Genomic DNA, 23549 nt, shown 5'->3' with positions numbered 1-23549 from the left:
CTAATCAATACCTGATTACTAATATAATTAAGGAAGTGTCATATAAGCTTGTATTGTTACATAAAATATATCCAGCCAAAAGCTTTTTTATAACATTTACGCACAATTTTGAAACAGATTTAAAATATAATTTTGGAAAACGTAAGTGCTTATGTTATTTTAAAATGCATGAAATGTACTGTCTGGTATATTTTCTGTCTTTTGCTGAATTACAGATATAAATATGCACATGCATATTTTAAAACATTCTTTCTCTTTATATATTTTATTGCTGTCTAAAATGTCTACTTGTCTAGCGTGTATTTATTTTGTTATATGTGCACATTGGAGCCTGGAGAAACCTCCAATCACGTTTAACTATGCATTCCTTGCTGTATATTTTAAGTAAGAAAGAAGTAGAAAAGTTCATTTTAAATTTTACTTTGATATATCATACATTTTATATGTTTTTAATGGTCACATTTTAAATAATTATTAATTGTAATGTTTCCAGTTAAAATATATTTTGTTGCTTTTGAAAAAGAGATGAAACACTATATTAAATTAATACAGCCCTTTTCGAAGCAAAAAGCCATTTTACAGTTAAATAAATCATGTTTATTAGCCTAGCAATATTATTAATAATTGTGTATTTGTGTGTATACTATTATTTTCTATGTATTATGTTTGATTGTAATGGATAAAATTAAATAAAAAAATAATAATAATAAAACCTGGAGCGGCCAATCCCAGTTGAGGGGGCGGTGTTTGTCTGAAAACAGGTGGAAAAGGAAATAACGCCGCTTCTCCGGGGCCTCTGGCACACAGTCACACGCAGGATCCACGAAAAAAGTAGGTTACAGGAACTGAAAGTACTCAGTACTTCAGACACCTAAACAACTTTTATACGGGTAGCTAAACAGTCGTGACCTTGTCGAAGACGTGGTGAAGTGAGGCGGGCCGTTTTCAGCGCTCTTTGGTGTGACAACGAGAGAGGATGGCGCTAGGTTAGCTCTAATGTTAGTCATCTAACCTAGCATGAGCTAGCATAGGCAGACCAGCAGCACTGTAACTTTTTCTTTTAAGGGGACAGTGGGGACAGGAGGCTATTAGTGATTCAGTAATGAATTTTAATTTAATCCTGTTTTGTGTGCACGCTAGTGGTTTATCATGCTCCAGTCCAAAACACAGATGTCTTCTTCTTTAAGCTTCTCGCCTGAAATGTTTAACCTAGCTACCAGATTTAGCTCATTTTAACTAGCTACGTTAAATAGTTAACCTAACAGTATTTTGTAACACAGTCCGACACAGGGCAGCATCTTCGTCCCTTAAAGTTCAGGATCGTGAGCTGTAGATTAACTGTGTGTGTTGTGCAGATGAGAGGCGAGTCAGGCCAGCTGTAGATGAGCTGGATTAGCCAGCACTTGTTTTTGAAGAGGTAGGGTAACGTTAACGGAAATCAATAAATGCTCCATTGTTCCTGTTTTCTCCGCAGCCCTCGCACGATACGCTGCGGGTTTCGGGGAAGCTGCATGGCTAATTATTCTGTGCTGAAACCTGGACGTGTCGTGTTGGTTAAGATTTACTATAGTTTACTATAGTCTAAACTGTAGATAGATAGTTAGATAGCTAGGAGTGTGACACTGGCCCACTTTGATTCACCACTGCTTCGTTCAGTATGTTGTTTACTAGCTTGTGTCCACCTAAAAACTAACATTCTCTTATTAGTTACACGTCCAGAACTCGGCCCAACACTCCTCGGGGTTGAGTTTGCGTCCGACAGGGTCCAGGCACCAGCCTAGTCCGCCTGAGCACGCCAAACCTTCTCGCAAACTTTTACAGCTAACGCTAGTTAACAAGCTATCTAGCTACCTACCTACCTAGCTAGATAACTAGCCAGCTTAATGTTAATTTTAAGTTATTTTTCGTTTTAACTAGATAATTATTGCTCTCTTGTCTTTTATCTAGCTATATGATACAGTTTAAATTTCTCAGACATTATTTATGTCTAGTTCTGACACCGGTATACCGTGATGTTGACATACCGTGATGCTGCTCTTCGGTAACAACATATCGGCTAGTAAGCTAACCTATCTAACTAGGTTGACTCGGTTACTGTGTTAGGTTAACGTTACTTGGTTAGTTAGCAGTAGGTTATATAGTTAGCTAGTTATCTATGATAAAGTGACAGTAAAACAGTAACGTTAGCATTTGTATGACCAACCGCCTTTTCCACTCTTCTAAACACTATGGGGCAGCTTCCTCCGGACAGGGAGTAAGCCTAGTCATTAGTCCTATCTGAAATCTCATTCATGGGGGGGATCCTCTTTGATTTTATTCCAGTCCGGGAACGACCATGTACGTGCTTTTCCCAAACGTCTTCTGAATTACTTACTGTTTTTCGCTGAAATATTTAGTCCCCACCAGACACAAATCTAATTTTCATTACCTCGCATTTTATAAAATAGTTGTCCACTGCCACACACTGTCATTACACTTCGGCCGTGCGTTTCCACGGAGATCCACTTAAACAATAGCGAGTGGAAATAGAGGAGCTACTGAACCCGATGTCACGTGACTGAGAAAGCCAAAAAACTCACCGGTCCTCCTGTTTATATATATATATATATATATATATATATATATATACAGTGCCCTCCATAATTATTGGCACCCCTGGTTAAGATGTGTTCTTTAGCTTCTCATAAATTGAGTTTTGTTCAAAATAATATAGGACCACGATGGAAAAAAAGAGTAAAATACAACCTTTAACTCAAGTGAATTTATTCAGTAGGAAAAAAATCCCACATTAAGAAATAATTATTTAACATCAAATCATGTGTGCCACAATTATTAGCACCCCTGATGTTAATACTTTGTACAACCCCCTTTTGCCAACAAAACAGCACCTAATCTTCTCCTGTAATGTTTCACAAGATGGGAGAATACAGAAAGAGGGATCTTTGACTATTCCTCTTTGCACATTCTCTCTAAATCATCCAACGACCTGGGTCCTCTCCTCTGCACTCTCCTCTTCAGCTCACCCCACAGGTTTTCAATGGGGTTGAGGTCTGGGGACTGAGATGGCCATGGGAGGAGCTTGATTCTGTGTGCGGTGAACCATTTCTGTGTAGATTTGGCCACATGTTTAGGGTCATTATCTTGCTGAAAGACCCAGTGACGACCCATCTTCAGCTTTCGGGCAGAAGCCACCAGATTTTGTTTTAAAATGTCCTGGTATTTTAGAGCATTCATGATGCCATGCACCCTAACAAGGTTCCCAGGGCCTTTAGAAGAGAAACAGGCCCACAGCATCACTGATCCCCCGCCGTATTTCACAGTGGGCATGAGGTGCTTTTCTGCATACTCAGCTCTTGTGTTACGCCAGACCCACTTAGAGCATTTGTTGCCAAAAAGCTCTATCTTTGTTTCATCTGACCAAAGCACACGGTCCCAGTTGAAGTCATAGTACCGCTTAGCAAACTCCAAACGTTTGCGTTTATGATTGTGAGTGAGAAATGGTTTCTTCCGTGCATGCCTCCCAAACAGCTTGTTGGCATGTAGATAGCGCCTGATGGTTGTTTTGGAGACTTTGTGACCCCAAGAAGCTACCATTTGTTGCAATTCTGTAACAGTGAGCTTTGGAGAACTTTTTATTTCTCTTATCATCCTCCTCACTGTGCGTGGTGGCAAAATAAACTTGCGTCCTCGTCCAGGCTTGTTTACCACTCTTCCAGTTGTTTTAAACTTCTTAATAATTCCTCTGACAGTAGATATGGACAGATGTAGGCGAGTAGCGATTTTCTTGTAGCCATTGCCTGACTTGTGAAGGTCAACACACATCTGCCTCACTTGAATGGTATGTTCCTTTGTCTTTCCCATGTTGAAGATAAATGGCCTCTGTGTCACGTCATATTTATACCCCAGGGAAACAGGAAGTTGTGAATTACTAATTAAATGTTCCTACATACTCTGATCAACTTCGTAAACTACTGTAGAAGTGACAGAAATACTTTTATTAAATTTATTTCCTAAGAATTGTTAGGGGTGCCAATAATTGTGGAACAGGTGATTTTATGAAGAATAATTATTTCTTAGTCAGGGATTTTATTTCCCCCTTAAAATTTACTTGAGTTAAAGGTTGGACTTTACTTTTTTTTCCCATCGTGGTCCTATATTATTTTGAACAAAACTCGATTTATGAGAAGCTAAAGAACACATCTTAACCAGGGGTGCCAATAATTATGGAGGGCACTGTATATATATAGACGCCCCCCTGATAAACTAATCCCCTATAATACTCCATAGCCTATAAACACTATTCTGAATATATAATATTAGTGTTTTTTTGCTCTTACATTCTGAAAATACCTTACTTTAGCATATATTTATAGAAAGTGCTGTCTACAAAATTGCCATATTTTATAATTTTAGGTTTAATGGAGAAGGGAAAAAGCTTCAATGGAAGTCAGTGTAACAAGCTTTTAATTCAAGTCAGTTTGAAGCATTTCTGTTGGTCAAGTTTCATTCAACATAAAGAACAACTGCCATGGAGACATGCTGTTTTTGACATTGCTGATATACTGATAGGCTAAAAGCACTACATAATAAAGTGTCAGTTTCCCATAGGGATGCAAATAAGTGTATTGTAATGGCCGTTATGGCCTGTATTTCAAATCGAAACTTCAAACTACGTCAAATACTGTATTTGTTGTATGTTGTGCAAGGACCAAGCGATGCTGGCTGCACTTCTACAATTGGCAGACACTGGCCATGCTATTTTTTATATTATTTTGTAGTAGGCATTTGTAATTGTTAGATAAGGTGTGTGTTATTCCAAAAATGTGTGTTCAGAAATCTAGATTTGGTAAGCCTGTGCTCACTGCAGCCTCAGCTTTATGTTCTTGGCTGACAGAAGTGGAATTTGATATTGCCTTCAGCTGTTGTAGACCACACACACCTTAAGGTTGGATGTGTTACTTCTCCACTTATGACAAAAGTACAGTATCTGAGATATTGTAGTTTTCTCGCCATTCTGGCAATTTTCTGTCCTCAAAACTGCCACTTGTTGTATGTTTTGTTTTTAACACCATTCTGATTTATTCTAGAAGCTGTTGTGATGAAAATTACGAATAAATTGTTCTAGAAATAGTCAAACCAGCTTTCAAACCATACATTTTTTTCTCAGTTTCTGATTGTTGATGTGGACATTGCTTAAAGCTGCTGACCTATATTTGCATAATTATATGCTTTACACTGCTGCCACATTAATGAATAAACTTTGATTCCGATTGCTTTATCACCCAGCAATATTAGTATTTAATGTTGTTGTCTCAAGTTTAGGCCATGTGTGTACAATGCCCCCTACCTTGAAGTTAGCTTTGTGTTCGATGCACCATTGTGAAGTGGACATTGTTGTGGTTGTCCAGATGGGTCAAACAAAAAATGATAATTACACAACATTTCCTATCTCGTTCTCATATAGAAGTTTGTACACAAAGGGTCACGTCTAAATATTTAGGACAATGGCCATTGTGCCAATGGGGGATCAGGAAGAACTACTTTGCACCTGTGGGAACGTGTGTGTGTCCATGTGCATGTGTGTGGGAGGCTGTTTGCTCGAGGACCCCTGGAATTCCCCTCACAGTTGAGAATGGTTCCCTTTTCCTGCTTTTTTAAATGAGAGCCTGTTGTTGTGGCAACTGTAAGTTGCTATAGGAAACCCAGAGTGGAGCATTTTTTTAGGTTCCCTTGGTAACCGTCTGCATACATCTGTAAAGTATGAGACCTCGATGACCGCTGAGATGGTCAGTGTAATCAGACGCAGTGGCGTAATGCCTATTGGTTGATGTTTAGTTAGTAAGGGGTTGTTATATGACTCTGGGGATTGAAGTCATTTCCTGTTAGATTCCTGTTGTGGTTCTGATGATGTCCAGGGTTCCTCCCTGTGTCTCCAGTCCTCACTACTTAAAACAAGCTCTTGATCACAGTTCACAAATGTTTTCAGCATGAGAGCAACTGCTTATTTAAAACACATGTTTATGTAAACTGTTTTTAACTTTAACACTAATATTGTTGAGATTGTACATAGAACTTCTATTCAATCTTAAGTCGACACATCTGTATTATCTCAAATTCTCAATTTTTGTCGATTTTTAGTTTACTGTAAAATTTTGGGAGACAAACTGTCTCTTACGCTGTACCAAAATTTCTTGATGAAAGGACCAATAGAAGTACTTTTTACTTTGACTTCCATTGAAAGTTTTTTTCTCCTGTAAAGTTAGATACTTGTTTTTCATTGGACAGCGACAATATGCACTCTTAATTATTATGGGCACTTACTATAAAGCATAAGATTAGAAAATATACTGAATTGAAACATATTAATTAGACCTATCGTAATAGTTATGTTACAAATTCGGTTTCATACAATATATGGAGATTTTTTGCTGACCTAGATTTTGCTTTTTTTTGTTACTTCATGTAAAAGAGCTAGACAGTTGACTGCTATTTAAGATAATTTAGAATACTTATATTTCTTATATCCTTCAATTTAATTTCTTTTTAAAATGGTGTATTTGCATTAACATTTTGTTATGCTATATTATTATATCAATTCATTTATCAATATTATGCATCATCCTTAAAAAAAAAAGTAATTATCGTAACAGGTCATTTTTATTGCAAGCCTGCAGCCAAGTTGTTGCCTGACTGTTGTAGATGCTAAAGATTCAATTAAAATCCTGAAGTTTAAAGAAATGCTCATTTTCATATTTCTAATAGAAGCCTGTTATGTCTGGCCCTACCTGGCTGCCTCCAAGGACTCTGGGTAGTCCAGAGCGACCTGCAGCACAGATGTCGCACTCTGGTCCTGCTTACTACAGACCACCGAAGAAGGGTCCATCAGACCAGAGGCCCAAATATGGTGTTTATGACCAAAATGGAGTAGCAGGTGGAAACGGTGTACCTACAAGATACATGGCCACTGGACCCTCAGGTGAGAATGACTTTAATTTGGGTGAATATTTGGTTGGTGATGAGATGATATTTTATCTTCTCGCGATGTTTTGATATTTATGATGAACAGTGTGCTTTTCTCAAAGATGTTTTGATGCAATTATCATCTAAACAGCATGCCTGTTCTGTACATGTAAGTAAAATACTGTGACCATAAAATTTCAACTGATATCAGTATGTAAAGCTGTATGTTTAATTCCATAGGGAAATATTGGCTCTTACAAATGGATGTGTAAAACTGTATCTGGACCTGTCCTCCCTACCAAAGTGCAGTATTTACTATTTATACATGAAGGAACTACTTAAAATACTCAACAAATTAAAAATGGCAGAAGAATGAAAGAAAAAACTGATTGAGAAATAAATTATATAAAAATCGAGGAGAACAAATTAAATTATAAGCATAATTATTCCTGTGTAATTGGATATATTCTTTAATTTAAATATATTTGTAGATCTAAAAATTCTACTCAATTTATCTGGAAATATGTGTGTGTTAATATATCATACTACATATAATGTCATAAACATATCTTTATGTGTCATGATAACTTTTTTGCCATACTGCACACACTTAACCAAGACGCACATCATCACAGTCTATTATTCTGTTGTGCCTGAAAAACTACAGTTTGTTGTACTCACAATGAAATCTTAACACTTTCACACATGGTTTCTAATCCAGAACCCTGTTTTTAAAAACTGGTCACAATGTTTCGTTGACCAAAGCTGTCTTGACCAAAAATCTTGAGAAATGTACTCTGAAATCACGTACTGTCAAAAATAATGCTAACGAAAGTTTAGTTTAGTAGATTTATGTTCCATCATGTATTGGTGTATCAGTCTTGTTTTTTGTACATTATCTTTTTGGGTTGACCTGAGACTGTCAGTGCTTGCTGTTAATGAGTGATTTGTTGGAGAATGATTTCTTTGAATGCTGAATCATGACTTTCTCATATCCACTACTGTTTTTTTTTCTGTTAAAGGAAATTAATCACTTGATAATGATGAGCTGAACAAAGAGGAGGCTGACTGTTAACAGGGTTGTAATTTTTTATCAGATTTTGGTTCTGAAATTGTGTGTGTGTGTGTGTGTGTGTGTGTGTGTGCGCTTATTTAGGTGGAAGCATGCATCACCAGCACCCGGATGACCATCCAGGGCCATCCCCCTACCACCCCAAATCAGGAGAGCACTACTATCCCCAAGCGGATGGACCCAAAGATAACCACCTCGCATGGAGTCCACACATGGCCAGCTATGATCACCATGTAAGTCAAACTATTCTGCCTTGAATGATTTTTGGGAGTGGTGGTATAGACTCTAGTGGGTGGATTTAATACACAGAGGTAATTTAGAGTGATTTGTAGTAAGAGAAAAACAAAAACATGCTGCTTAACCTACTTCTTTTTTTAGACACTGCTTACTTCATTTTTATAGAGTGGAATGGGGAGAAATTTAAATATATCTCCTTTAGAACCACAATGATGTCTACCCATATTTGCATTAGCATTGTTGCATTAAGCCCATTTCACACCAGACATGGTAAACATGTTGTGAGAGCAGTGTGCTGCTATGTTAGTCAGTGAATCCTTTCACACTGGCAAAGTACGTCATGCAACACCACAAAAGTAATGCGCGCATCAAGCTCAAAAATAGGCTTTGGGTTTATTTTTAACCTGTACATCAGGCAAGTGGACTAGGCAGAAACTGAACTTTTACCCATTGTAAAACCTAGGCCAAAACATACACTAGAAACAGCCACTTTAGAATCCAAAAGTAAGGGCTTTAATTCCACCTGATATTAACAGAAAAGCTAGCTCGCTAACAAATCCAAACATGCTGTGGTTTGATTTAAAAAGGTTCTCCTGTCTGCATGAAGTTTATTAAGGCTAAACAGACAGCAAAGCCATGTGTAGCTTATATCACTGTGCGAGACAAATAGAACCGATTGGTCCTCGTGACGTGTTGTCATGCCCACTGTAAAATACCATGCATTGCAATAGAGTTACACCATCCTGCAGATGCTGTGTCTGGTGTGAAGTGGTTTTATGAATCAGTGGAAGGGAAGAAATTCTCTTAAGAGGGAAGTATTGTCAAGAGATTAAACTAAAGTTGTTGGTTTTTTTTAATACTTGTGGTCTGTTTTTTTTTGTTGTGAGAGCCGTTGTTTCTTAGTCTATCTGTATTTCAGTTTTACCTTTGTCTGTTTTCTTTTTCAGGCTCGAGGCTCAGATAAGCATATATCTAGTATTGATGCAGAGATAGACTCTCTCACCTGCATGTTAGCTGACCTGGACAGCCACCCTCAGAACTCAAGCACACAGGTACAGTAATTCCTCAGTCATCTTTTTTTATTAGCATACTTGTTGCCATGTTTGAATGTTAGGGAGGGAAAAAACTAAATTGGATAGACTATTATTGATTAACTAAAAAGTTATGCAAACTTTGACTATACTTAAAACAGTGTAAAATAGTGGTCCAAACCTGGTCCTGAACATATGAGTGTTGGAACTAGAGTTGCACGGTGTACCGAAGGTTCGATTCTTTTTCGATACTACGTCATCACAAACGATTCGGTTCTTTAGCGTTCGATGCTTTCGATATTGTATATAGCCCAGTCACTAGCTTCAAATGAGTCAAATTAGTAGGCGCGATTTGATTCAGTTCATAAGAAAACTGATTCACACCGCAGCAGTCGGTGTGGCAGGATTCAGATAAACTTAGTGTTCTGAACAAATGAATCGATTCACGCGCAAGCCAGCAGAGCAGCAGCAAGTGTAGAATGGCGACGGCTAAAATAACAGATGTCTCTCGTCCGCGACTTGTGGAAAAAACGGGCGCGAGGAGTGAAGTGTGGGAAAATAGTCTGAGATGTAGGCATCTGTTTTTTATTTATATTTTTATTTTTAAATAAAATAACGAAAACTGAAAGTGAAACTAAACTACTTTATTTATTAGCGCTGTTTTCACTCCCGCAGTTGTACAGCGGTAGGTGTTGTGCCGATTCTGTCCGCGAAGCAGGAGTCGGATTCAGTAGCGGATTCGGCACAAGCGCGGCGGCACCTCGCGGTCCGCGGTGTTAGTTGTAAGCGCTCGCGCTAGCCGCAAAATACGACAGAAAACACTGAGGGAGCTGCAGACTTATGTGTGGGACTAGAATATGAGCACGAGGAGATAAAAGAGAACCTTTACCTGTGAGTAGCTCACATCAGAACACGCAAATCTCTCTCTCTCTCTCTCACTCTCGCTGTGTCTCTTTCTCTGTGTCTCTATCTGTCTCTCTCTCTCTCGCACGTGAACGCCTCCGCGTTTGACCTGCAGCAGTGTGTTTAGCTGTTCTTAAAAATCATTTTAATTAAATAATAGTTCTATGCTTCTATGTTACAGTGTTATTTAACATAATTCTGATCATATTTCGCTCATTCATTTAGCAGACAAGCACCCTGATCTCTACAAAGAGCTGTGAAGTCGACAGGTTAGTGGAGTTAGTCAGGATACACTCTGTCTGTAGCTTTACTAAGATTTACTAGCGACTGCTAGTAAATCACGTTAACACGGAGAGGAGTGTGCAGGAGTTTTGTTTTGGACCCGTGGTTTTCTCTATTTCTCCATTATCCCATTGGCTGTGAAACATGAACTCAAGATGTTCACGTTTTCGCGTTTCCATCGCAAATCTGTGGTCAGGCACGTAGCCTGCTTGATCGTTACACTGAACATGGGCTTATTAAAAACGGTAAACGGTTGATTAATAAAACGGAGCAGTGAGTGTTAAAATGAACATAACATTGTAAAGTTCTTCTGTCTCTTTATTTTCCTTATTCAGAACTTAACTTCTGCCCGCCCGTCAGGTTCACATAGTCAGGCTACCATTACCTCTGGTTTTAGTTTTAGTTTTTAGGAAGTGTTTAGATAATTATGTTATAGTTAAGGTTATAATAACGAAACTTGTTTTTTTGTTCAAATGTTTCATTTTAGAATAAAAACGTTTGCACCGATTGTTCAGTGTTCAATCCAGTTCAGTCAAAAATAAACATTTTATGTTCAGATATTTTTATTGTTTTTTTTTTTCTTCCAAGTATCGTTTTGGTATCGAGAATCGTGATACTACAGTTGGTATCGGTATCAAAGTCAAAATTTTGGTATCGTGACAACCCTAGTTGGAACTCAACTCTCCTGGAGAAGAGTTCATTTTCAATAAAGCAGTATAGAGCATATGCTTTACTTTACAGCTCTTGGCATTGTTGCTGTATTGTTTCTTTTTATAGAACCCAAATAACCAGCAGTAAATATATATATATATATATATATATATATATATATATATATATATATTTTTTTTTTTTTGTTTGTTTTAATAGAGTTTCTTAGATGTTCCATTTCTTCCCCACAGCTATACGATAATGTGCCTTACAACAAGCACCTCCCCAGTGATCGATACAAGCCCTCTGGCCAGACTATAACACAATCCCAGGCCAGACCGTCCATGGGCTATCCTCCTCATCCTCAGAGTCAGTACCATCCCTCTCCTCCTTACGCTGCCACTCCACAGCCTGACTATGCCTATCCATCCCCTTCTTCCTCCACCCATAAACCGTACCCCCAACCTGTGCCTGCCTCCTACACCACTGCCTCCACCCCGACTGGGCCACGTTTCAGCGTGCAGGTCAAAACAGCCCAGCCTGTGACCTACTCTCAGAGCGGGCGGCAGGCGGAACAGGCCTACACTCCACCTGCTCCTCGACAAATCGCTTCTCGTCCTGCTCAACAAGACCGCACGTATTACCCAGAAGCACAAGGGCAGGCACAGGGCTGGTACCCGCCACCGCCCCCTCCAGCCCAGGAGGCCCATGGTGACCCAGCAGCATACAAAGGGGGAACAAGTCAGGTTCAAGCATCCAGCCGAGTGCAGGGACCACCAGGCAAAAAAGGACAAGAACAGGGTACTGCATACCAGCCTAGCAAGGTAAGTTTCTTTATTAAGTATAGTCAGTACTACTGATGTTGCAATTTTATTGTCAGCATGCCAAACTGAATTAGGAATCACATGAACAAGTCTGGTTGAGATCTCCCAACTCAATGCAATTTAAGGAAAGTGTGTAATGATAAAAAAGGCAAATTAAAGATGTATATTGTTCCATTATGTGTGCATAACTAAAGACCTCTTACACAGAGGCTATGTCCAAACTGCTGTCCATAAACAAACATTTTGTATGCCATAATCATGGCCTGTCAATGACACGAAGGGAATACTCACCTGCTATAAACTGCTAAAAAAAAGTCTGTAGTGATATTTTATTTGAATTTACTCTACAATCACACTTAAACAAATCAGGATAAAGGTGTAGAAGACAAGTGTAGTCCATGAATGGTCCAGTACACCCCTATGATGCTTGATCAGATGCTTGCCATTTGCTGCCAGAGTCCTGAGGAAGCACAGTTGGTCTTGCTCAATCCCCTAAGTGATGTCAGTCAGCACAAGGCGGCTGATAGATAGATAGATAGATAGATAGATAGATAGATAGATAGATAGATAGATAGATAGATAGATAGATAGATAGATAGATAGATAGATAGATAGATAGATAGATAGATAGATAGATAGATAGATAGATAGATAGATAGATAGATAGATAGATAGATAGATAGATAGATAGATAGATAGATAGATAGATAGATAGATAGATAGATAGATAGATACTTTATTTATCCCGAAGGAAATTTAGGAAATGTATTATGTATTAGAACCGAGTCTCTGCACTGTCCTAAAAGTGTGCTGTGATTCTACTCGGCAAAGCTGAATCAGCAGCAGTTCAAAAAGAGGCGGTGGGTGACTTGTAGCACATGTATCGGCAGAGGCATGTGCTAGTCTTTACTCTCCTGGTGTTGGGGCATTGCTAGAGACGGGGGGAGTGCAGCTGAGTGGGTAGGGTAGTCGGCATAACAAAATTGGGAAGAGAAATGGGATAAAAAAAAAAAGACAAAGTCTGTAAAACTATAACATATATTAATACATTGATTAAATACAATTTAAAATAACACAATATGAAATAAAAAACAAACTTTTTTTTTTTTTTTATCACAGCATACTTTGTTTCCTCACATTTAGTTAACTGCAGGGCACACTAACAGGCACTGATGGATATCAAAACAAGATTCAGAGTGTATTGTTTGCATGCTTTAAACCTTTTTAAAGAATGTCTAACTTTTGTGTGTCAAATAGGTCATTACACGGTTAGGAAGAATATTGTTCTTATAACATAATTATGGGATGCTTTGTGACTGCCTCCTTGGATCATGTCCAGATCATTACTGTTTTTACCATGTTTTACCACCAGGGGCCAGTGCCGAGGCCTGAGGAGGAGTTGGATCGACTCACTAAGAAGTTGGTGTATGACATGAATCATCCCCCTGCTGAGGAATATTTTGGTATGACTAGTTTTTCACACCCCTCCTAAGACAATGAAGTGTTGCTTTAGTCATACACTTGGTAAACTGATATCAAGTGAGGTTCCTCATATACAGGAAATGTTTTGGTACTATAAACGACGGGTAAACAGCCTTTTCCTCAAAGGCCTGGTTTGGCTGCAGGGTTTTTTACAGCCAAGCAGAAACACACAGCATCAGCAGTTGATCAAATCAGGTGTGTGACTGGTTGGTTAGAATGAAAACCTGCAGCAAGAGTGGCCCTTTGCAGAAAATATTAGACAGCACTGCTATTAAGGGTTCCTATGTAACTTGTTACTATTTTTATAAATAAATTGAACCCCTTTTGGGTACTTGAGCATTTTTACTTTACGATACTTATAATCTTCAGGGGTTTTATTGTTGCAATTTTGTTAATTAATTCATTAATATGTTACTCTCTCAGGTCGCTGTGCGAGGTGTGGGGATAATGTGCTCGGTGATGGCAGTGGCTGTATCGCTATGGAGCAGGTTTTCCATGTGGAGTGTTTTACGTGCATCACCTGCCATGCTCGACTTAGAGGCCAGCCTTTCTATGCACTGGACAAAAAGAGCTACTGTGAGAGCTGTTACATTGTGAGTTTAATACATTTATGCTTATTTACTCTTCTTTCTTTTATGCTTCCTTTAATTTTATGTTGGATGCTTCTTTTCCTCTTCTCCCTTCTATTTTTTGTGATTTTTTTCTTTCCTTTTCTTTCATTTTAACTGCTGTTCATTGTTGTTCCTGTTTGGCTGAATGTGTCTTTGTCTTTCCTTTGTGTTCCATTACTCTTGATTTTCCAGTTCCCTGTTCTTCTTTAATAGCTTTTTGTGGTAGCAGGAGCAATTATACACACACAGCACACACACACACACACACACACGAACACTCACACCCTTCTGTCACTTCTTTTCTTTCCTTGTTCTTTTTTATCTACTTAGTGACCTCCCTTTCCTACTTCGCACCTCATGCTGTCCTGTTCTCTGTAGTCCATATTTTGTGCCCTTATGATTCCATGTGTCTTTAAAGGTGCCATGAAATGCCATTATGTTGTAATAAGTTGTTTTTGATGTCTTCGTTCTTCTCTGTTAAGTAAACTGCAAAATATCGCTTTTGCATTTAGTTTAAGGTTTTAGTAGAGATGACACTAAGCTTTCCTAGTTCTTTTTCTGTGAATGCAGAGCACACTGGAACGCTGCTCGAAGTGCTCAAACCCAATCCTAGACCGCATCCTGCGGGCGATGGGGAAAGCCTACCATCCACGCTGCTTCAACTGTGTGGTTTGTGGCTGCTGCCTGGATGGGGTGCCCTTTACTGTGGATGCCACCTCCCAGATCCATTGCATTGACGACTTCCACAGGTAACTGCTGTAGCTACAATGCTTTAAGGTTCAGGGTACGGTCTAGAGACATTAGTTATACACATTCTGCAAATATATGAGTTTAAATCAGTAAAATCATTTTTTACTTGCAGATATTTACACTCTGGTTCTGTAGCCATGAATAACATTATTGACCAATCAAATCATTCTATCTTTAGGATACTCTTATGGTGTGGTGACATAAAATTTGTGATTTGCAAAGAATGTGTTCTGTATTGCCAAGTATTGACCCATCCACAATTCCAATGTAGTACCATCAAAGGATGCAGCATCTGTGCCTCCAGTCCATTTGTGAAATTTCATCACTACTAAATATTCCACAGTTAGATGTCAGTAATATTGTAACAAAGTGGAAGTGATTGTAAACAAAAGCTACCTTGCCACAAAGTGTTAAATGTTGCCAACTTTCTACAGAGTCAATCACTACAGATCACTACTAAGAAAAGTATAGTTTGTAGCGAGTTTGATGGACTGGGTTTCCCAGGCTGATCTTCTTCATCTTCATCTAAGCCTTTTCCTGTTCAAACATATCTGCGCACCAGTACACAAAGCATTGTCCATAAAGACATGGATGATCAAGTTTGGTTTGGAGAAACTTTTTTTTTTGTCTGCACCAAGTTCTGACCTCAAACCAATAGAACACCTTTGGGAAAAATTAAAGGAGAGACTGTGAGCCAGGCCTTCTCGTCCAGCCTCAGTGTCTGACCTCACAAATGTGCTTTCAGAACAATGGTCGAAAATTCCCATAAACACACTACTAAACCTTGTGGAAAGCCTACCAGAAGAGTTAAACCTGTTATATCTGCAAAGTGTGGGCCAACATCATATTAAACCCTATGGAAGATATGGAAGAAGAAGATAGACGAATACTTTTGGCAATGTAGTGTGTATAATTCCACATGTATATAATTAGCAGAATCAGAATCCACCCTCACTAAATACAGTAAATGCTTTCTTTGTATGCAGGAAGTTTGCCCCACGTTGTTCTGTGTGTTGCCAGCCCATAATGCCTGAGCCAGGCCAGGAGGAAACTGTGAGGATTGTGGCTTTGGACCGCAGTTTCCATGTTAATTGCTACGTATGTGAGGTAAGAACTGTTAACATTCTCACAGAGTTACTATGTTCATTACTTGCTATTTTAAGCTTGTGAATATAAAGCTACTCTAGTTATTCATCAGATTTCACTTTGGTGTTAATTAGAGGTGCCATGAACCAGTCCTATGGTGGCAATTGTCTATCTACATTACATCCACACATTACATCTACACACCCATACTGTGAATAGTGGACTCAACATTCATTGAGCTGTAGTGATTTTAATTACACTACAGGTTCCCATTGTTAAATCTAATTTAGCTTGACTGGCTTGTTTCACAGAGTCTTTTCTAACTACTTATGCTCTTTTTTGCTGTTTAAAGTGATAAAGCTTTTGGAGTAGTTTATGTTTGTTAAATTAGGATGTTTTCATACATTTCCCGAATAAATTAGTCTGCATCCAAGATTGATTCTGGACTCCTTTGGGAAGCAGCTCATTATCTCTGTTTTTTACACACAAACCTTTTCCAAACTGTGGCCTAATTGTGCAATTCCATAAGTAGTTTTTTTCTGCATGAAGGAGATCAAAAGCTTTGTCTGTTTGCTGCTTGTTATTGTTGTGTTTGTATACAAACTCAAACGGAGGAGATCCCACAAAAAAGTGTTCTCCTATCAAATATTTTTTAATATGATAAGTTAAAGCTGTCACATTACAAAATGAACCAATTACATGAGCCCACAAGCGCCACCAGGAGCAAATAGCTTCCACACCCTCAGCAGACCACAACAAAGTCCAGCAAAACTTAGAGCAAAGATTTCATGTTTTATTGTCTCATAATCTTTCTAGGTTGTACCTTTTTTTCCCTTTTTTTTTTTTTACAAGAGGCTCTCCCTCAAATCAAGCTTAAATTAGGAATTATCAAGAAAATTAAATTTGTAACTGGTTACGTTTAGGCTACGTTCACATTACAAGCCACAAGCTCAAATATGATTTGATCAGATAGGATTTGGTTCAGGTCGAAGAGGAGAAAAAAGGCAGCTTGCTTTTGTTGTTTTTGCAGCTATAGCTGCACAGCTGCACCAAACAGCAAAAAGCACATGAATTCTGATTAGACCGTTCCCATTCATGTCGCATGTAAAAATATTTTTAGATATTTTTAGGTAAATTTTACATTCAGTGTGGTCCCCATGTCTGTGGTCCGTTTTGCCTACTGCTCACTGCTTTATATGGAGTTGTGCATGTGCTTTTTCTTGCTGACACTGATTTGCTAACCAAAGTACAGATATATTCCACTTTTCCAAAAATAATAAGTGTATAATGTTTGCTGTACTGAATGACCTATGAAGACTTGTCATTTAAATGACATTGATGTTAATGGGCAATGACATTGGTATCGTCAGTTGTCCGAGAGATATATATGTGTGATCATATGTTGTGTTGCAGGAGTGCGGATTGCTTCTTTCATCTGAAGGGGAAGGCAGAGGATGCTACCCTCTGGACGGCCACATTCTGTGCAAGAGCTGCAGTGCTCGACGAATCCAAGACCTTTCTGCCAAAATCTCCACTGACTGCTAACAAGTCTCAGCCCAAACAACAGTCAGCTTTTACTCCCATTTCATTTCTCCATCCCACTCCTCTGCTTTTTATTGGTGTGTCTGTAAGGGTTTTTCACACAATCCACCAAACTACCACTCACTCCCTCCGCCTTTCTATTAGCATAAACCAGGTAATCCATTGAATTAAATAATGAATTAAATAATGAATAGCTGAATTCCACATACTCAGGGTTTACAGTTGTAGTCATGAATAAGAATGAAGTCCAGGTTCCTGTGTACGGGACGTTTTAATGAAGCAGATGGTGAGTTTACAGTGGAGATAAATATAACCTTTGTATATCCCCAGCAGAGTGTGTGTGTGTGTTCGTGTGTGTGTGTGTTCGTGTGTGTGTGTGAGCATGTGTGAGTGCACATGTATGCTTGTTCATGTGTGTTTTCTCATGTTTTCTGAACAGGGTTAGTGCTTGATCAGGGTACTTTTTGTACTTTCTAGTAAAGAGTCACTGCCGCTGAAAACGTAATACAAATCTCTCTATTTTTGTTGATAATATTCAGTAATATTTTTTTTAATCAAATGTGCTAGCATTTAAATTTCACTGGATAATGCCTTTGCTGACTTTATTCTGCATATCCTGTGATTCATATATTTGCCAGAATTGTGTGAAACTCCCTTTCTGCACGTTGATGGGGGATCACACTTCCAAATAATATGTTGGCCAAAAAATTGAGACATCTTAAATAATCTTAAAAATAGGCAATATGATTACTGTTCTAGTCAATATTTCTTTGTGTTTGTTGTAAGAATATTACAGATTATTAAATTTCCTTGTGACTTGATCTTAGAATTATTACTTGAATCAAACAAAAGATGCTGGCTTACTGTAAGTACGATGAAATATAGAGATGCACAATCCCAGCAAAATAGAACGGTACAGTCGTATGCAAAAATTATTTCTCTTTTCTTGTGAAAATAAGTGAACCTCCCCAGCGACAAGGGTCAGCACAGTGTTGTGATGTTCCTGCTGAAGCAGACTTGTTTTGCCAGGTTTTGGTCTTGGTGTGTTTTTTTTAAACTGTGCTGAATTATGGCTCTCCGTCCTGGACATTTTAATTTTATTTAAGATATTTGTTTTTTTTGTTTTTTTTTTTGGTTTGTTTTTTTTGTACCAGGGGTGGCCATGCTTTTGCATTCGACTGTAACTGAGTGAAAATAATTTATTTGACTGATAATTTGAACTGGCCAATATATTTAATATTTATTGGTCTATAAAATATCTGCATTTGTTCAATCCTTGTATCCCTACTAGAAATAGGTTGAATAATCTTGTAATGTTCTTACAACACATTGCTGCATATATTGCACTCATGTTGTCTGAGTTTGTGAACATAGAAGTAATGTCTATATTTAAGAACCTGTAAGATATACTTGACATTTTGCTCGTCCAACTGAAAGGTCCTTTATCCTTAGTGCTCCCTGTGGAGTGTCTGTTACTCTTTAACACTAACCTCAGATCTTCCCTGCTAGCCTCAGCAGGAGATGTTTGAACATATCAGTGAACAATAATTTTTATAGTGCTTGATTTGGACTTTATTAATACCTAAGATTTAAGCTTGAATTTCGATTGTAAAGATGGTGACATATAATTCCAGCCTGTTCTACATATCGTGCTGTAGTCTCTGTGTCAGGCTGAAGAGGAGAAAGAGGAGATAGATTTGCTCTTTGTCTGTGTGCTCTGTGTTGATTTGGAGCTCAATTCTACCATTAAACACTAAAATGAACCACCTCGGATCAGTGTCAGGGGGCACCATGTTCCAACACAGCTAAATGAAGGAAGTGTTTTGAGAGTTACATATGAATTATCTGTGGAGCATGGTAAGATGGTATGCTCTGTTAGGTCATGCAGGTTGATGTGAATATGAAGTATTATCTTCTGTGAGGAAGAGTTGCTGTAAATGGATGATGTAGTAGTGTGTAGTGAAGTGAGTTGTGAGGGAAATGCTAAAATATATATATTTAGTGAGTTAAGAAGATCTGGGTAATCTGGGCACAAATAATTGCCAAAACAAACAGCCATTCACACCTGATGTTTTTTAATGTGTCTTTGATTGATCAGATTTTTTACATCATTTTGGGAGAGGGTGTAAAACCAGAGGCTGGTTATGATGAGTCCTCTAGTTTTCTTTCAGACCAAATTGAGACAGGCAGCTTCATCTTAGCTTGCGCACCAGCCACAAGTATTTTTTCTTTTTTTCATAAACTGTAACTCTACTATGCTTGTGAGGCAATTATGTGGTTAACATAGGTGTGCTTTGCTGTCAGAGACACATCAAGATGCTTTAGTGTTCACACTATAGTAATAATGTGGTCATACACTCCAAATGTGGTTTGAGTGATTGGTCCTCAATATGCAGAGTATCCTATTCAAACAAAGTGATTAGATCACTCAGGACGCATGTTATAATGCCAGGTGTGAGTGGGGGCTCAGGCTAAGTCTGCGTGTATCCTGATATTTTAAAAAAAAATTGTTTTTGTTTGAGTTTTGGCCTCAACTGAAATTTTTTTGAAATCGCTCTAAAGTAGTTCTGGCTGAATCTCAAATATCTCTTTGCTCCCTATACAGTGAACTATGTAAGTCATGAAACTACAATGTCTACAAAGAGATATCAGTAGATTTCATATCAATCATCTAACATTAATAAATGTAAATACTGTACTATTACAAATACTGTATATAATGCCTGTTTGTTTCCCTGCAATGGATTGGCGGCCTGTTGACGGGTATTGACAATAGATGGCTGGATGGATGCTTGTTTTAGATTTCCACTCTGTAATTTCATGATTTGCATTAGTAAACTATATAAGGAGTATTGTGATTTAGGACTAAACCGCTATGTTTCCTTCCATCTTTGGGGTGTTTTGACAATCTCTATTCATGAGGTAGCATCACCCCATACAGGGCGAGCATGCTCATGCAAGCGTTTTGGTCTCTGAGTGGGTGAAAGAAAAAGAAAAACAAAGGGAAGGAAATCTTAGTTTTTAACAATATCTGGCTACATGCTGACAGGGCCTCAGGTAGACTGTGATTAGTGAGGTAGAGATTTGCAGCAGTCAGGACAGAGAACTTCGAACTTACATTTTGGAACATTGGTACTTTATCGAAGTGGGTTTTGTGGTTTCTGGTTAAGATTTATATTTACCCCTATTTGCAAAAATGTGGGCATGCTAGAAATTGTCTACAGTAAACACAATCCACTATTACCATTCATATGTGTAATTTAACACATTTATGGGGAAACCTACCTTAAAATAATATTATGGTGCATATATATATATATATATATATATATATATATATATATATATATATATATATATATATATATATATTCCCTCAATGTGTTAAATTTACCAAACATATTTTTAAATTTCTTGAAATTTGGTTGCTGTTGGAAGATTTTACAGTAAAAGTGAACAGGGTGTTCAAATTTTTGCATATCACTTTTTATACATTGATGAAACAAAACATTAAGACACTTTATTGTTCTGTAACAACTGTGAATGTCATACCTGGGATGTTATTTTATAATAGGGCTTGTAGATCTCGCCAGGTCAGCTGTGGTGTTCATCCCATTTACGCAGAACTGACAGATATGTGGCACATGCTTTTAAATGTTTAATGGTGCTTACATGAGGAACACTCCTCCACACAGTGCATCAACCCTACTGTGCAGCTACAGACCATTCAGAATGCCCACATATTTAACACCTGTCCACTATCAGAAGGAATAGGCATTGTTGGCCTTAATGTTTTGGCTCATCAGTGTATATAAAGTATTAAATCTATATGTCACAGGATATAATTGTACATCCAGGAGGGCAACAAATGTGTGGAATGTAATGATGTTTCATGAGGGATATGGGTGTCGTAATGTGATGTTCATCATGATGGGCTGAATGTCATGTATGCCATATTTTGTCTTTCATTCACACTTCAGTTTGTGCCATGTGTGTTTGTTTTTTTTTTGTTTTTTTATTATAAAGCATGCATATCACTACTTGTTACAGGTTAGGCTTTTCTGTATTTGCTTTGTTGGTTTAATTCAAAGTCGAAATGAGTTAATTGATTTTTTTTCTTGCTTGTTTTGTTGTTTTTGTTACTGGTTTTCCATGTTACACTAAAACCTCATATAATTAATTGCCTACTAAGTGTATTCATAGACAACATAACATTTGAAATTTTGTTACTGATGTGAAAAAAAAGCATATGTAGCTTGCGGAGTGATGAATGTTCAGACTCCTCCGCTCATGAAAACTGAAAGCACAAAAATACATTTGCTGTTTTCTTTATTTATTGATTTTGCATTTGAAATTTGTGTTTGTGATTGTTCCATCTGTCACTGGCTGCAGGGTATTTTGTACATCTTGTTTTCCTGCATTGTTTCTTATGCTTTAGTTGTAATTTAATGTTGTGTTACTGGGCACCCAGTAACTCCCTCAGGTGTGCTGTGATTTGGTTTTGAGTTTCCATCTCTCTCTGGATGTTTTTGTTCCTGCTCTGGTGATTTCTATCCCTGCCCAGTGGTCCTGAAGACCGAGTGTCCTTGGTGCTGCAAAATCACTTGTTCACCTGTGTTTCTTTTTATTGATAAATCCTAAAATTGACACTCTGTAATGAAGATGAGTATGAGTGTGCATGCACCTGTTTCTTCTGCTTTTCTCTGATCAGTATAGGAGAAACTTCAATTCATAAATCCATCCATTTTTGCAACATTCAAGTGTTTTGTGTCTTTGATTTTTGCTCCAAGCCAATGAGTTGTAAAGCTTTTACTATTCAAAAGTTTAAAATCTGTGGGTTCAGTAAAGTAAATTCCTCTTGGTCAAAAGTTTAAAATCTGTGGGTTCAGTAAAGTAAATTCCTCTTGGTTAAAGGGGTTCAAACATAATTAAGTTATAATATTAATATTCAGAATAGCTTACATTTCAAGAGTGACCAAATCTTAAGGCAGAAGATAAATTATTTAAAATCAGTCATTTTGTTATTTTGTGTTATACTATGTTTCATTGAGCCCTTACATGGAATAAGCAAATAAGAAAATGTATCTTATCAGTTCTTTATTTTAGTTTAAGCGTTTCATGAATGAAGATTTGTGAGTCTAAATTAAATACATATTCGTTTTAAATAAGAAAACATTTCCAAATCATAAAATAAGGAATAACTGATTTCTCCTAAAAGAAAAAATGTTTATTTGTTGGAAGGCTTCATTTACTGGTTCTCAAAATATTTCAGATTGGTAGCTAAACATACGCCCTTTAATATGTTGAAATTAACAAAAAAAGTTAAGATCACGTAAGTGTGAAGAAATGATGGGCAATATAACAATGTTTTATTGTATTGGGATCATTTTTATTATCATATTGACATTTATACGTATTTTGAGGATATGATTAGTGCTTAAAAAAGCACTGATCAGCTGTACATTACATAGAGCATATTTAGTCCATTTTTTATTTTTTCAGATGCATTTTAACCGGGATCCCATGTATTGTGATATATATTGTGTAAGTTGAAAATATTCCTAAATTTAAATATTGTTATATAACAGGGTTCTTGTGGGTCCTTAAAAAATCTTAAAATGTCTTAAATTGAAATCCGGGAAATTAAGGTCTTAAATTGTTTTAAATTTACTGTAAATTTGCTGTGGGTATTGAATTTCAGACGGCGGAATTAATGCAGATGAGAAAGCACAGTAGCCCACTGTAAACATCTAATCTGGGGAGAATAATAAGGTTTACAGAAAGCTAGCTAACAGCGACAAGCTAGCTAACATACTAGAGTTAGCGGCAAGTTAACTACGATGCCGAGGAGAGAACTAAGGTTAGCAGAGAGCTTGCTAACATAAGCGAGGAGCTAGCTAACATACTAACGTTAGCCATGAGTTAGCTAACATTACTAGGGAGAGAACTAAGGTTAGCGGAGAGCTAGCTAACATACTAATGTTAGCGGCAAGCTAGGTAACTGGAAGGTCAAAATAAGTCTTAACTAAGACTATAATAAATAACAAATAATATTAGGCTGCATTTTACAATTGCGGTTCTCAAACGTTGTAGTTTGAGATGCCCTTTGTGCATGATA

The 23549-nt window shown here is 37.6% G+C and overlaps 1 protein-coding gene across 2 annotated transcripts; it reads left to right on the top strand.

Annotated features, from left to right (window-relative positions):
• The first annotated feature begins 755 nt into the window (after positions 1-755).
• Positions 756-22186, top strand: trip6 (thyroid hormone receptor interactor 6). Of its 2 annotated transcripts, none has more exons than XM_007241989.3 (10): positions 756-831; positions 6763-6976; positions 8117-8265; positions 9217-9321; positions 11388-11960; positions 13333-13423; positions 13866-14035; positions 14624-14802; positions 15790-15910; positions 17303-22186. In XM_007241989.3, the coding sequence occupies exons 2-10, from the start codon at positions 6772-6774 to the stop codon at positions 17432-17434; spliced, it is 1725 nt and encodes a 574-aa protein (XP_007242051.1). In that variant the 5' UTR covers positions 756-831; positions 6763-6771; the 3' UTR covers positions 17435-22186. The 2 variants fall into 2 exon arrangements, with proteins under 2 accessions (XP_007242051.1, XP_007242052.1); XM_007241990.4 differs by lacking the exon at positions 756-831 and adding an exon at positions 865-986.
• Positions 22187-23549: the final 1363 nt, after the last annotated feature.

The sequence above is a fragment of the Astyanax mexicanus genome, chromosome 8, assembly GCF_023375975.1.
Source record: "Astyanax mexicanus isolate ESR-SI-001 chromosome 8, AstMex3_surface, whole genome shotgun sequence".
Lineage (NCBI taxonomy): Eukaryota > Metazoa > Chordata > Actinopteri > Characiformes > Acestrorhamphidae > Astyanax > Astyanax mexicanus.
This window is presented reverse-complemented; position numbering and strand designations above follow the sequence as displayed.